Source organism: Dendrobates tinctorius, unplaced genomic scaffold (assembly GCF_039654945.1).
Source record: "Dendrobates tinctorius isolate UK_male_01 unplaced genomic scaffold, ASM3965494v1 ptg000007l, whole genome shotgun sequence".
NCBI classification, from domain to species: Eukaryota; Metazoa; Chordata; class Amphibia; order Anura; family Dendrobatidae; genus Dendrobates; species Dendrobates tinctorius.
In genome coordinates this window covers 38,437,136-38,450,039 of record NW_027361675.1, presented here as the reverse complement: position 1 = coordinate 38,450,039, position 12,904 = coordinate 38,437,136, and the positions used below count along the sequence as shown (strand labels likewise).

Genomic DNA, 12,904 nt, shown 5'->3' with positions numbered 1-12,904 from the left:
GCGGCTGCAGCTCTGCGGTCAGGCCCCTAAGGACTCCGGGCCCCATCGCAGCTGCGACTGCGGTAGTCCCGTCCCTGCTGGCAGCGCTTTGGACAGAGTGGACATGTGCTGCGTCCAAAGCGCTGCCGGATACTGACTGTGGGGATATAGCCTAACTCTACTTGAATGGATCCTTCCACCTTTCATATGTAGGGATTCGCTCTGGTAGGTAATGGCAGGGCTGCAGTAGCGAGGCAACACACAGGCTTAAAGTCCAATTTTAGTGGTTTAATGTCACATTGCAAACAGCAGGTTAACAGAAAGTAAGGAAAAACATAAATATACTCCAGCTTGGAGAACCACTGGTCCCAGACTCACCCCTTGCACAGGACGGGCTTAACTAAGCAGCTGCCAGGTCCGCAGCATCTGCCAGGTGCCATTCCCAGGGTTGTTGAGAGTCTTGCTGCTATAGTCCTGCAGCATGGGGATCCTGTATACAAGTTCAGGCTAAGTCCAGCCAAGTTCCTGTAACTTCCAGACACACTCACCATGTGCCAAACACCAACCTCCATTACATAGCCCATAACCCCTCCCACAAGTGTGGTAGACATCACATGGGCTGATCACGTGACCATGACATCATCGCAGGTCCTGTCTTTAGGGAAAAACCAGGCCAAACATTAATCTGCCGGGCGAAATGTATCTCCCATCCAGTAAAACACACTTTACTGTACCACATACCTCCCCCCTATGTTCAACCTTAAGGGGGTGGACACATGACATACAGTGAACTCTGGACAGGGTATCTGCATTCCCCTGTAGTCTGCCTGCCCAATGTTCTACTGAAAAACTTAAAATTTTGCAGTGACAGGAACCAACTCCTCTCCTTAGCTTGACTCATCCACGTAAGAGGGGAGTGATCTGTCACCAACCAAAATGTTCTCCCCAGCAAATAGTAGCGCAATGACTCCAGTGCCCACTTGAGGGCCAGGCACTCTCTCTCCACAATACTGTACCTGGTTTCAGCCGGGGTAAGCTTCCGGCTTAGGAAACTAACGGGATGCTCTTCCCTGTTGACCTCCTGAGACAGCATGGCCCCGAGCCCTATCTCAGAGGCATCCGTCTGCACAACGAACTCTTTTTTGAAATTTGGAGTGATCAGGACTGGCGTACCACACAGTACCCCTTTTAACTTTGTAAAGGCTTCCTCTAACTGATCATTCCAGATTTCCTCTCTTTTAAGCAGTCTGTTAAAGGCGTGGACAGGGCTGCAAAGTTGGGAATGAACCGCCTGTAATATCCCACCAAACCTAAAAAGGCTTTTACCTGGTTTGTTGTGAGGGGATGGGGCCAGTTCCGGATTGCCTCCACTTTGTTTACTTGAGGCTTGAGAACTCCTCTCCCAATGACGTAACTCAAGTATCGAGCTTCCTCCAACTCTATGGAACACTTCTTTGGGTTGACAGTTAGCCCTGCTTGTCGCAGAGAATCTATCACTGCCTGTACTTTTGCTAAGTGACTTTCCCAGTCGGTGCGGTACACAATAATATCGTCAAGATAGGCTGAGGCATAGCGGCGATGGGGACGGAGAACAATATCCATTAATTGCTGGAACTTTGCTGGTGCGCCATGCAACCCAAAGGGTAACACCTTATGCTGGAACAGCCCCTCGGGTGTTACAAAAGCCATTTTTTCCTTCGCTGCCTCTGTCAGGGGTACCTGCCAGTAACCTTTTGTGAGGTCCACAGTTGTAAAATACCGTGCCTGCCCAAATCGCTCTATCAACTCGTCAACCCGGGGCATAGGGTAGACGTCAAACTTTGAAATGTCATTAAGTTTTCTAAAATCATTACAGAATCTTAGGAACCCATTAGACTTGGGTATTAGGACTATTGGGCTGGCCCACTCACTTTGGGACTCTTCTATGACCCCTAACTGTAGCATAGTTTTTACCTCTTCCGAGATGGCTTGTCGCTGGGCTTCAGGCACCCAATATGGCTGCACGGTGGCTCAGTGGTTTACACTGCAGCCTTGCAGCACTGGAGTCCTGGGTTCACCAAGGACAACATCTGCAAGGAGTTTGTATGTTCTCCCCGTGTTTGCGTGGGTTTCCTCCGGGTACTCTGGTTTCCTCCCACATTCCAAAGACATACTGATGGGGAATCTAGATTGTGAGCCCCATCCAGGACAGTGATGATAATGTGTGCAAACTGTAAAGCGCTGTGGAATATGTTAGCGCTATATAAAAATAAAGATTATTGTTATTATTATTATTTAGTCGGACTTTGGCCTGTGGCTCCGTGACAATGTCATGTTGGATAAGGGAGGTGCGTCCGGGTAGCTCCGAAAAAACATCTGTATTTCGGCTAATGAACTCCCAGACCTCCTGAACCTGTCTAGGAGACAAAGTGTCGGCAATTTTGACTGCAGGTAGGGCTTCTCCTGTCTCGCCTCGAGGTGATGGATCCTTCTCCATCTGAAACGCAGGCAGCGGACTATCCCCACCAAGGTTTTCTCTATCTTTCCATGGTTTAAGCAAATTAACATGGTAAACCTGTTCTGGCTTTCTCCGTCCTGGCTGGTGTACCTTGTAGTCTACTGGCCCCACCTTTTCCATGATCTCGTAGGGTCCCTGCCACCTTGCAAGAAATTTGCTATCTACGGTAGGCACAAGTACCAACACCCGATCCCCAGGGCTAAAGGTTCTTACCCGAGCCCCCCGGTTATAGACCCGACTCTGTGACTGTTGTGCTGCCTTCTGATGCCTGCCTCCATATGCTCCCGGACTAAGGGTAGGACTGTCTCCATTCTTTCTTGCATTTTTGCAACACGTTCTATCACACTTTTGTGGGGGGGGGGGTAGGTTGGTTCTTCCAGGCCTCTTTGGTTATATTGAGTAAGCACTGTGGATCTCTGCCGTACAATAGTTCAAAGGGCGAGAACCCCGTAGATGTCTGAGGCACCTCCCGCACTGCAAACAACAAATATGGCTTTTTTAACATGTTCTTCAGCATCTTATTGAATCTTTCTACCAGACCATCTGTTTGGGGATGATAGACCGATGTGCGCAACTGTTTAACATTTAGCAAACGGCAGAGTTCCTTCATAATTTTTGACATAAAGGGGTTTCCCTGGTCTGTTAAAATTACTTGAGGAATTCCCACCCGCGAAAACATACCCATGAGTTCCTTTGCTATAAGCTTAGCTGAGGTGTGGCGCAGAGGAATGGCCTCAGGATATCGGGTAGCATAATCTAGAACTACCAAGATGTGTTGGTGTCCCCTTGCCGACTTAATGAGAGGCCCGACCAGATCCATTGCCACTCTCTCGAAGGGTACCTCTATGATTGGTAAAGGCACCAAGGGACTCCAAAAGTGAGGCTGGGGACTGGTTACCTGGCACACTGGACAGGAATTACAGTACTGTTTAACTTCTTCATGGACCTCTAGCCAGTAGAACCGCTGCAGAATTCGGTCTAGGGTTTTCCTTTGGCCCAAATGCCCCCCAAGTACATGCGCATGCTCTAAGTTCATTACCAGCCTACGATATGCCTCAGATACCAGTAACTGTTCTACCATTTTCCCACGTATTTTCTCCACTCGGTACAACAAATCTTGGTTCAGCTCAAAGCGTGGCAACACTGTAGCTGCCCCAGGTTGTTGGGGTTCCCCATTAACAAACAGTACATTTTCTCTGGCACGGGCCAAAGTAGGGTCTCGGAGTTGCGCCATACCAAAATTATCACCTGCTACATTCAAGTCTGACAACTCGAGTCCCGGCGGCAAGTCTTCCACCTCTCCAGCCAATACTTCTATGGGAAAATTCTTCCCCTCCTCCACCAAAGGGAAGGTTACCCCTACCATCAGCACTTCTTTCTCTGGGCCACCAGGTTCATGCCCTACTTCTGGAGAATGTAACCTGGTTGCCTCTGGTGCCAGCAGTTGCTCCGTGGGTGGGACAACGGATGGCCACAGCACAGAAAATAAAGGAAAGTCTCTTCCAATTATCACTTCATAATGCAGATTACTCACAACCCCCACCTCATGGCACTGCCTTCCCGCTGGCGTGTTTATCACCACTAGTGCGGTGGGATAGGCTTCTAAGTCCCCATGTATACACAACACCCCTATTTTCCGACCCGTATACTCGCTGGTTTGTATCCAGCTGGCTTGTACCAGGGTTACAAGACTCCCTGAGTCCAATAGGGCCACAGCCAGGGTGCCTTCCACTTCAACCCGACACAAAAGTTCCATATTGGGACCTTTCGGGGTGCCCATTGCACACTGCACACATCGGTTCGGCATAGTGAGACTGGCGGTACCCAAAGTTTGTGTCCATGGGCTCAGCCAGGTGGGGGCAATCAGCTCTCATATGACCTGGTTCCTGGCACCGCCAGCAGATTATGGGGCTCCTTACTTCCCCAGATAAGTCCTGAGCAGCCTTCCTAGCCTCCGCTTGCCGAACCAGGGGTGGAGACTTAGGGAACCTTCCTGTTACCTTCCGGGGAGTTCCCCCTGTAGGTCTTTGGTAGCCCCATACCTTTCTATGAGGTCTATCATCTGTATTCCATTAGTAGGGGATGCCTGTCTGACCCATGTCTGGAGGGAGTGGGGCAAAGCCCTCCAAAACTTATCAGTCACTATGCGGTCCAGCATGGCCGTGGGGGATAACACCTCAGGCTGCAACCACTTTTGTAACAGGTGCATCAGGTCGTAATACTGGGACCGAGCCTGCTTGGAGGGAATAAACTCCCACTGGTGTACCCGCTGGGCCCAAACTAACACATTTACCCCAAGACGTGCCAATATCTCACCCTTGATGACCGTGTAGTCCGCCCTTTTCTCCGTGGGTACGTCCTGATACGCTTTCAAAGGTCCTGGGACCTGAAACGGAGCGATGATTTCTGCCCAATGGTCCCAGGGTAGCTTCTCTCTCTCAGCGACTCCTTCGAACATCTCCAGGTATGCCTCCACATCGTCCGACTTCTCCATTTTGGGAGCTGCTGTATGAACCGCTTTCCGGACATCATGGATTCCCCGGTTAGTTCCTTTTGTCTGCGCTGCCGGATTGGTTCCATACTGCTGCTGCATAGCCTGCTGTCGCATGGCCTTCTGCTGCTGCTGCATGGCCGCCTGCTGCTGCTGCATAGCCTGCTGTTGCTGTTTAGCTTGCTGCTGCATAGCCTGCTGCTGCTGTCGCATAGCCTCCTGCTGCTGCTGTCGCATGGCCTCTATGAGCGTTTTTACCGTGGCCTCCATTTCTGGAAAGTTCCCCGCCTGGGTCTGTGCCACTTGTTTCACCCAGGACATAGGCTGGGGTACAAATCAAAAATAAGGAAAACAGCCGGGCCTCACTGCGTCTACCCGCATTCTCCACCAATTCGCTCTGGTAGGTAATGGCAGGGCTGCAGTAACGAGGCAACACACAGGCTTAAAGTCCAGTTTCAGTGGTTTAATGTCAAGTTGCAAACAGCAGGTTAACAGAAACTAAGGAAAAACATAAATATACTCCAGCTTGGAGAACCACTGGTCCCAGGCTCACTCCTTGCGCGGGACGGGCTTAACTAAGCGGCTGCCAGGTCCACGGCATCTGCCAGGAGCCATTCCCAGGGTTGTTGAGTCTTGCTGCTATAGTCCTGCAGTACGGGGATCCTGTATACAAGTTCAGGCTAAGTCCAGCCAAGTTCCTGTAACTTCCAGACACACTCACCATGTACCAAACACCAACCTCCATTACATAGCCCATAACCCTTCCTACAAGTGAGGTAGATATCACATGGGCTGATCACGTGACCATGACATCATCGCAGGTCCTGTCTTTAGGGAAAAACCCGGCCAAACATTAATCTGCCGGGAGAAATGTATCTCCCATCCAGTAAAACACCCTTTACTGTACCACACATAGATCAGATCCTTTACTTTTTAATCTAAAGAATATTATCATTTGCTATAATAAAGCAGTGCTTTACAGAGTGTACATTGCAAAAATGATACTATCATACAATATCCAAATCTTAACACAAAGAAAAATAGAATGCAACAAGGGGAGCAACAGTTGCAATTATGGATGCCACATCTTTTAAATATGACAAATAATAAAAAAAATTAATGAATAAAGCAAACCATCAATATTCTTAGTCATAAGCTTGGGCTTTGTATTATTATAAATGATATGTTGCATTTTTATTTTTTTTAAAGATTTATGGTGGAAGAAACCTTAAGTACATGGGAGTCATTATTCAGCGAGCGATCCTTATTCTATCACTAGCTTGCTTCCCATGCTGGGCTTTGTATATCAATACAGAAAACATTATGCTTCTTTTTGGGCAAAACAAAGAAGTAGCAAGGTAAGTTTTGAATTTTTGTACCTATTATATGGCTTACAAATACTGTAAACAGGTAAAGGCCCTGAGCAAAACATTTTCTGAGGAAATCAAATAATGAAAGAATGCGGCATTCTATGTGGTTTTTAAAGGTATTATTTATTGATCCGATTAACAGTGTATAAATGTGATTTTTCAATCTTATTGACCTCCATTAAACATATACATGGTGATGAAATGGACCTAAAGAGAAGGAGGTGACTGTCGCAAGGCAACAAGGCGTATGATGTGACTAGTGTTGTTGTGAAGTGGCGCATCATACACCTTGTCACCTTGCCACAGTCACATCCTTCTCTTCAGGTCTGTTTCAGCACTATATGTATGTCTGATGAAGGTCCGTAAGACCAAAACGTCACACTTATACACTGTGAATCTGATTAATAAATAGTACCGTTAACATCCACATAGGGTGCTGGATTCTTTCATTAGATTTTCATGCTATAGGATCCAATCCGGGCACATAAACATTCCATGAGTACCATATTTCATCAACTGAATCCTTTTGTGAGAAAAACCAGGATGAAAATGATAGAAGTTTATAATGCCAAAATAACAGTGCTCTAATAATACCTTCTTAGGCTAGTTTCACACTTGCTTTTTTTTGCAGCACGTTTTTCCCGCAAAAAAACGCATTGAAAAAACGCATACAAACGCTGCGTTTTTTTCAAGCATTTTTATGCGCATGCAGGAAAAAAACGCAGCGTTTTTGTGCGTTTGTATGCGTTTTTTGTGCGTTTGCGTTTTTTTTACAGATTTTGGAAAAACCCCACAAAAAAGAAAAAACAACCATTCAACAACACACAAGACCAATGGGACTTCATTGTGGGTGTGGTATGTTAATATATAGACCCTGTCTACAGTATTCTTCACATTTGCTTGATTCTTCTCGTGACCATGGATCTACGCTGGAAGAGTTTTCACTTCAACTTGGATTTGGACATCGCGATGGCTCAGGCGTATGCAGTTGCTTGCCATGAACAAAGGAAGAGAGAGAGGCAGCGAAGACGGCGGCGTATGTGGATACATCCGATTGTTGAACTCCGGGAGAGCCGTGGGGCATACCACACCCTCTACAGCGAGCTCCAGTCAAACCCGGAGAAATTTACAGATTATATCCGGATGTCCCACGAAAGTTTCATGGATTTGCTTGCTCGTGTCCAACAATCCATCCGGAGACAGGACACACAGCTCCGTCGTGCGATTCCTCCTGAGGAACGGCTACTGGTGACATTACGGTATGTTTTAAAAACCAAAGGGTGCGGTCTGATGTTTTTTTTTTAAATTTAGTATTCAAAACCTTGGGTAATTAGTTTTCGTGAATGTACTAATATTTTATTTTATAGTTTTTTAAAATAATATACATAAATATTAATTTTACTTCTTTGTTCACAGATTCCTGGCGACTGGAGAAACCCTATCTTCACTACACTTCCAGTACCGTATTGGAATCTCTACCTTGTCTGGAATTGTTGCTGACACCTGCCGGGCTCTCTGGAATGTTCTTTGTCCAGAATTTATGCCCCTGCCCACCGCCGAAAAGTGGATGGAAATTGCTGACAAATTCTGGACAGTATGCAATTTTCCCAACTGTTTGGGAGCTGTTGATGGTAAACACATACGGATCATCAAACCCCAAAGAACGGGATCTGAGTACTATAATTACAAAAAGTACTTTTCAATAGTACTCATGGCGATTGCGGATGCCGGATGTATGTTTGTAGCAGTGGACATTGGAGCATTTGGCCGTGGTAATGACTCACAGGCTTTTAAAAACTCAGACATGGGCCGGAGGTTGTATGGCAACCAATTTAATTTCCCTATGCCACGGCCTCTTCCTCACACCGAAGCTCCGCCACTGCCCTTTGTAATGGTTGGCGATGAGGCTTTTCAAATGTGCGGAAACTTACTGAAACCCTACTCCAGCCGGGACTTGGACCACACCAAAAAAATATTTAATTACAGGCTGACCAGGGCCAGAAGAACTGTCGAGTGTGCTTTTGGGATTCTTGTCTCCAGATGGCGAATTCTGGGCACGGCCATTAATCTTAAACTTGAAACAGTCGATGAGGTGGTGAAGGCCTGTGTGGTTCTACATAACTTTGTGATGGCTAAAGAGCACCCGACCTTTGAACTGGACGATGATGCTCCTAACCCATTGCCTGAATTCACTCAGCACACTCTCAGGTCATCCGTTGAAGTTGGCCAAATGAGGGACCAATTTGCGGCCTACTTTATTTCTGATGTAGGACGGGTGCACTGGCAAGATGAAATGGTGTAATGTTTTTGTTTGTTTATGGTAATAAAAAACCTTATTTGATACCATTACTGAGTGCACTATATTTTTTAAACTCCAATTAAATAAAAATATATTGGAACGAGCAAAGCTGCAGGCCATGAATCAGGAAACCAATTTTTTTCAAGAGAAAATTGTGCAACTAGTTGAAAAAAAAGTATGTGATTTTCTCAAAACACAACCCTCAAAACCCAACCCCAATGAAAGTCCATGGGGAATACAAGTTAGCATTGAGTGGATGAATGTAATCTGCTCCATTCCAACTTACAAGTTATTACACTAGGCCTTGGAATGACTATACTAGGCCGTGGTATTTCAAATATGAGTATAGTAGGCCTTGGGCCTACTAGTATAGTCATATGTGAAATACCACGGCCTAGTATAGTCATACCAAGGCCTACTCGATTTTTGCCAACTAGGATCTTGTTTCACGAAAAACAAACTGGTGAAACTTGACAAGTTTCAACAGTTTGTTTTTCATGAAACCAGATTCTAGTTGGTAAAACTCGAGTTATTACACTAGGCCTTGTAATGACTACACTAGGCCGTGGTATTTCAAATATGAGTATAGTAGGCCTTGGGGCTAGTAGTATAGTAATATGTGAAATACCACGGCCTAGTATAGTCATACCAAGGCCTACTGTAATAACTCGATTTTTAACAACTAGCATCTTGTTTCACAAAAAACAAACTGGTGAAACTAGAAAGAAACTTATTTTTTAGACAAGTTTCAACAGTTTGTTTTTTATGAAACCAGATTCTAGTTGGTAAAACTAGAGTTATTACACTAGGCCTTGGAATGACTACACTAGGCCGTGGTATTTCAAATATGAGTATAGTAGGCCTTGGGGCTAGTAGTATAGTAATATGTGAAATACCACGGCCTAGTATAGTAATACCAAGGCCTACTCGATTTTTACCAACTAGGATCTTGTTTCACGAAAAACAAACTGGTGAAACTTGACAAGTTTCAACAGTTTGTTTTTCATGAAACCAGATTCTAGTTGGTAAAACTAGAGTTATTACACTAGGCCTTGTAATGACTACACTAGGCCGTGGTATTTCAAATATGAGTATAGTAGGCCTTGGGGCTAGTAGTATAGTAATATGTGAAATACCACGGCCTAGTATAGTCATACCAAGGCCTACTGTAATAACTCGATTTTTAACAACTAGCATCTTGTTTCACAAAAAACAAACTGGTGAAACTAGAAAGAAACTTATTTTTAAGACAAGTTTCAACAGTTTGTTTTTCATGAAACCAGATCCAAGTTGGTAAAACTCGAGTTATTACACTAGGCCTTGGTATGACTATACTAGTCCGTGTTATTTCACATATGACTATACTAGGCCTTGGGTTGGTTTTTAACATGTATTTACCCATCAGTGTGTGTGAGCGGCGCAAACAACATTAATGAAACTTTGTAATGGTGAACCACAAATGTAAATTTATTTTTAATCACAAAAATAAACCAAAAAATTATTTTTTCCGGCGTTTGGGGGCAGATGGTTTCAATTTGGGGGTGTGCAGGGAATATGCAACACTTGCAGTTGAAGACGGTGTTTGAGGGGAAGGGGCAACAAAACTTGTGGGGGAAGGTAGTCCAGTTAAGGGAATTAAACTAGGAACACTTGGAGGAGAGGAAATCTGTTCAGGTACATTAGTTGTAATGGCATGTCGCCGTAGGCTTGTGTGCCTGGACCGACTTTGGCCCAATGCCCGCCTTGATAGATTTCGCCTTGAACTAGGGGCAAATATTGAATGTAGGTCCCCCGTCTGCTGGTGTGGCTGCTGCTGCTGAGGTGGCTGCTGCTGCTGCTGCTGAGGTGGCTGCTGCTGCTGCTGCTGAGGTGGCGGCTGCTGCTGCTGCTGCTGAGGTGGCGGCTGCTGCTGCTGCTGCTGAGGTGGCTGCTGCTGCTGCTGAGGTGGCTGCTGCTGCTGCTGAGGTGGCTGCTGCTGCTGCTGAGGTGGTGGCTGCTGCTGCTGAGGTGGCTGCTGCTGAGGTGGCTGCTGCTGCTGAGGTGGCTGCTGCTGAGGTGGCTGCTGCTGCTGAGGTGGCTGCTGCTGCTGCTCTTCGTTGGCAGTGCTCGTCCTTGCAGGAGGACTGGTGGCGGCAGTGATGGTCCAGGTTTGCAGAGTGGTGGTGGCAGGGCTCCTACATGTTGTTGTAGCGGCAGGGCTGTTCCATGTTTGCCTAGTGGTGGCTGAGCTCCACGCATGCATGGGAGTGGCGGTGGTGCTCCAGACAGGAGCAGCGCTTGCCATGGTGGTGTCGGTGAAGTGACCAGCTGCACTCAGACTTGTGGTGGTGTAACGGTGGGTGTCCTGGCTTTGAATAGAGGTGTCCGTGCAGTGGTATGCAGCACAAGTCGGTAGTGAGGTGAAGCGAGTCAATGGTGGCACAGGTGGAAATGACACCACTGACTGCTGACCGTACCGATTATGCTGCATAGCCTGCAAGAAAGCATTGTTGCAGGCCTGCAGCACATTCAGCTGTTGCTCAGGACTAAGGTGTTCCGCCATGCCCTTTTCAATCTTACTAAAAAAATGGTGTGCTGGTCTGTTGAGGTCGGCCTCCAGACGGTCAAGGCGCTGTTCTACAGAATTGAAGTGGTGTTCAAAGTGGTTAAAACCACGTTCCATGAGTGCAAAACCGCTTTCAACTCTGTCGGACAGTGACTTGAGGCTGGAATTAAAGGCCTCGCTCAAATGCATAAACTCGGGCAAGACATTCCGGTCCAAGGCCCTCTGCCGCTGGCGGGTAGTGCCCGCATAACCAGTGGCAGAGACCTGGGACAGGGGAACACCTGATGGCCCAGCTTCCTGGTCACCAGCTGTGTGTGTGGTTGACCTGCAAGGTGCTTCCTGGCTGTCGGATGGCTGGGACGGGTCAGAGGACGTCCGAGGAAGGACCGCTCCAGGGCCAGGTTGCAGGGTGCTGCTCCAGGTGCTGTGGAAGAAAGGAAAATCATTACTATCATGCCTTTACAAGAAGCATCAGCTGTGGATTAGAAAAACACAGATTAATAAAAATAAAAACCCAAAATTTATAATACTTACGATCTCGTGGCAAGGACCGGTCTTAGGAACTGCAACGCGTGATAGTGACGGTATCTAGTTCTGGTCCTTGACGCAGATCCACTGCGAACCTGGCCCTCAGCACGAACATCACTGTTGAAGCGGTCCTTGATCGAACGCCAACGTGTTCGGACTTTGTCCACTGTTGTTAAAAAAAAAAAAAAAAGCCGTCAAGGACAACAGTCAATGCGGCACAATATAGCAATACAATACTCAAAGCAGTCACTGTAGACCCCGATGACACGGTTGGGTTTCATGCTAGAATACACCTAGCACGAAACCCAACAGTGCCGTCAAGGACAACAGTCACTGCGGCACAATGTAGCAATACAATACTCAAAGCAGTCACTGTAGACCCCGATGACACTGTTGGGTTTCCTGCTAGAATACACCTAGCACGAAACCCAACAGTGCCGTCAAGGACAACAGTCACTGCGGCACAATGTAGCAATACAATACTCAAAGCAGTCACTGTAGACCCCGATGACACTGTTGGGTTTCCTGCTAGAATACACCTAGCACGAAACCCAACAGTGCCGTCAAGGACAACAGTCACTGCGGCACAATGTAGCAATACAATACTCAAAGCAGTCACTGTAGACCCCGATGACACTGTTGGGTTTCCTGCTAGAATACACCTAGCACGAAACCCAACAGTGCCGTCAAGGACAACAGTCACTGCGGCACAATGTAGCAATACAATACTCAAAGCAGTCACTGTAGACCCCGATGACACTGTTGGGTTTCCTGCTAGAATATGCCTAGCACGAAACCCAACAGTGCCGTCAAGGACAACAGTCACTGCGGCACAATACAGAGCAGGGAAATACTCACTAAACGCCTTTTTGGAGGATGCTGTGGCGCTGTCCCAGCCATCCATCAACGCTGCGGCCACCTCATTCCATAGCCGCCGGGTCACCACAATGTCCTTGTGCAGCCGGTCACGGCTGTCCCACAACGGCGAACGCTCCTGGACCAGGCTGATGAGCTGCTCATTATCCAGGTAGACGTCTTCATCCCGTTGTGGAACCTAGACAAAACACATTCATTAGAATAATCAAATTTAAATTGAATAAAAAGTTACAAAAAAAGAAACATAAAAAAGAGTAAAAATAGAAGATAAAAAATAAAGAACATTACAAATCATTTGATACATACATTCCGTATCACC

General features: G+C 46.7%; 1 protein-coding gene across 1 annotated transcript in view; it reads left to right on the top strand.

Annotated features, from left to right (window-relative positions):
- LOC141087742 (multidrug and toxin extrusion protein 1-like) overlaps window positions 1-12,904 on the top strand; it is a 127,186-nt gene that overhangs the window by 60,374 nt on the left and 53,908 nt on the right. The window contains exon 4 of the mRNA XM_073573518.1: window positions 6,177-6,325. Coding sequence (XP_073429619.1) covers window positions 6,177-6,325 — 149 coding nt within the window. The remainder of the gene's footprint in view (window positions 1-6,176; window positions 6,326-12,904) is intronic.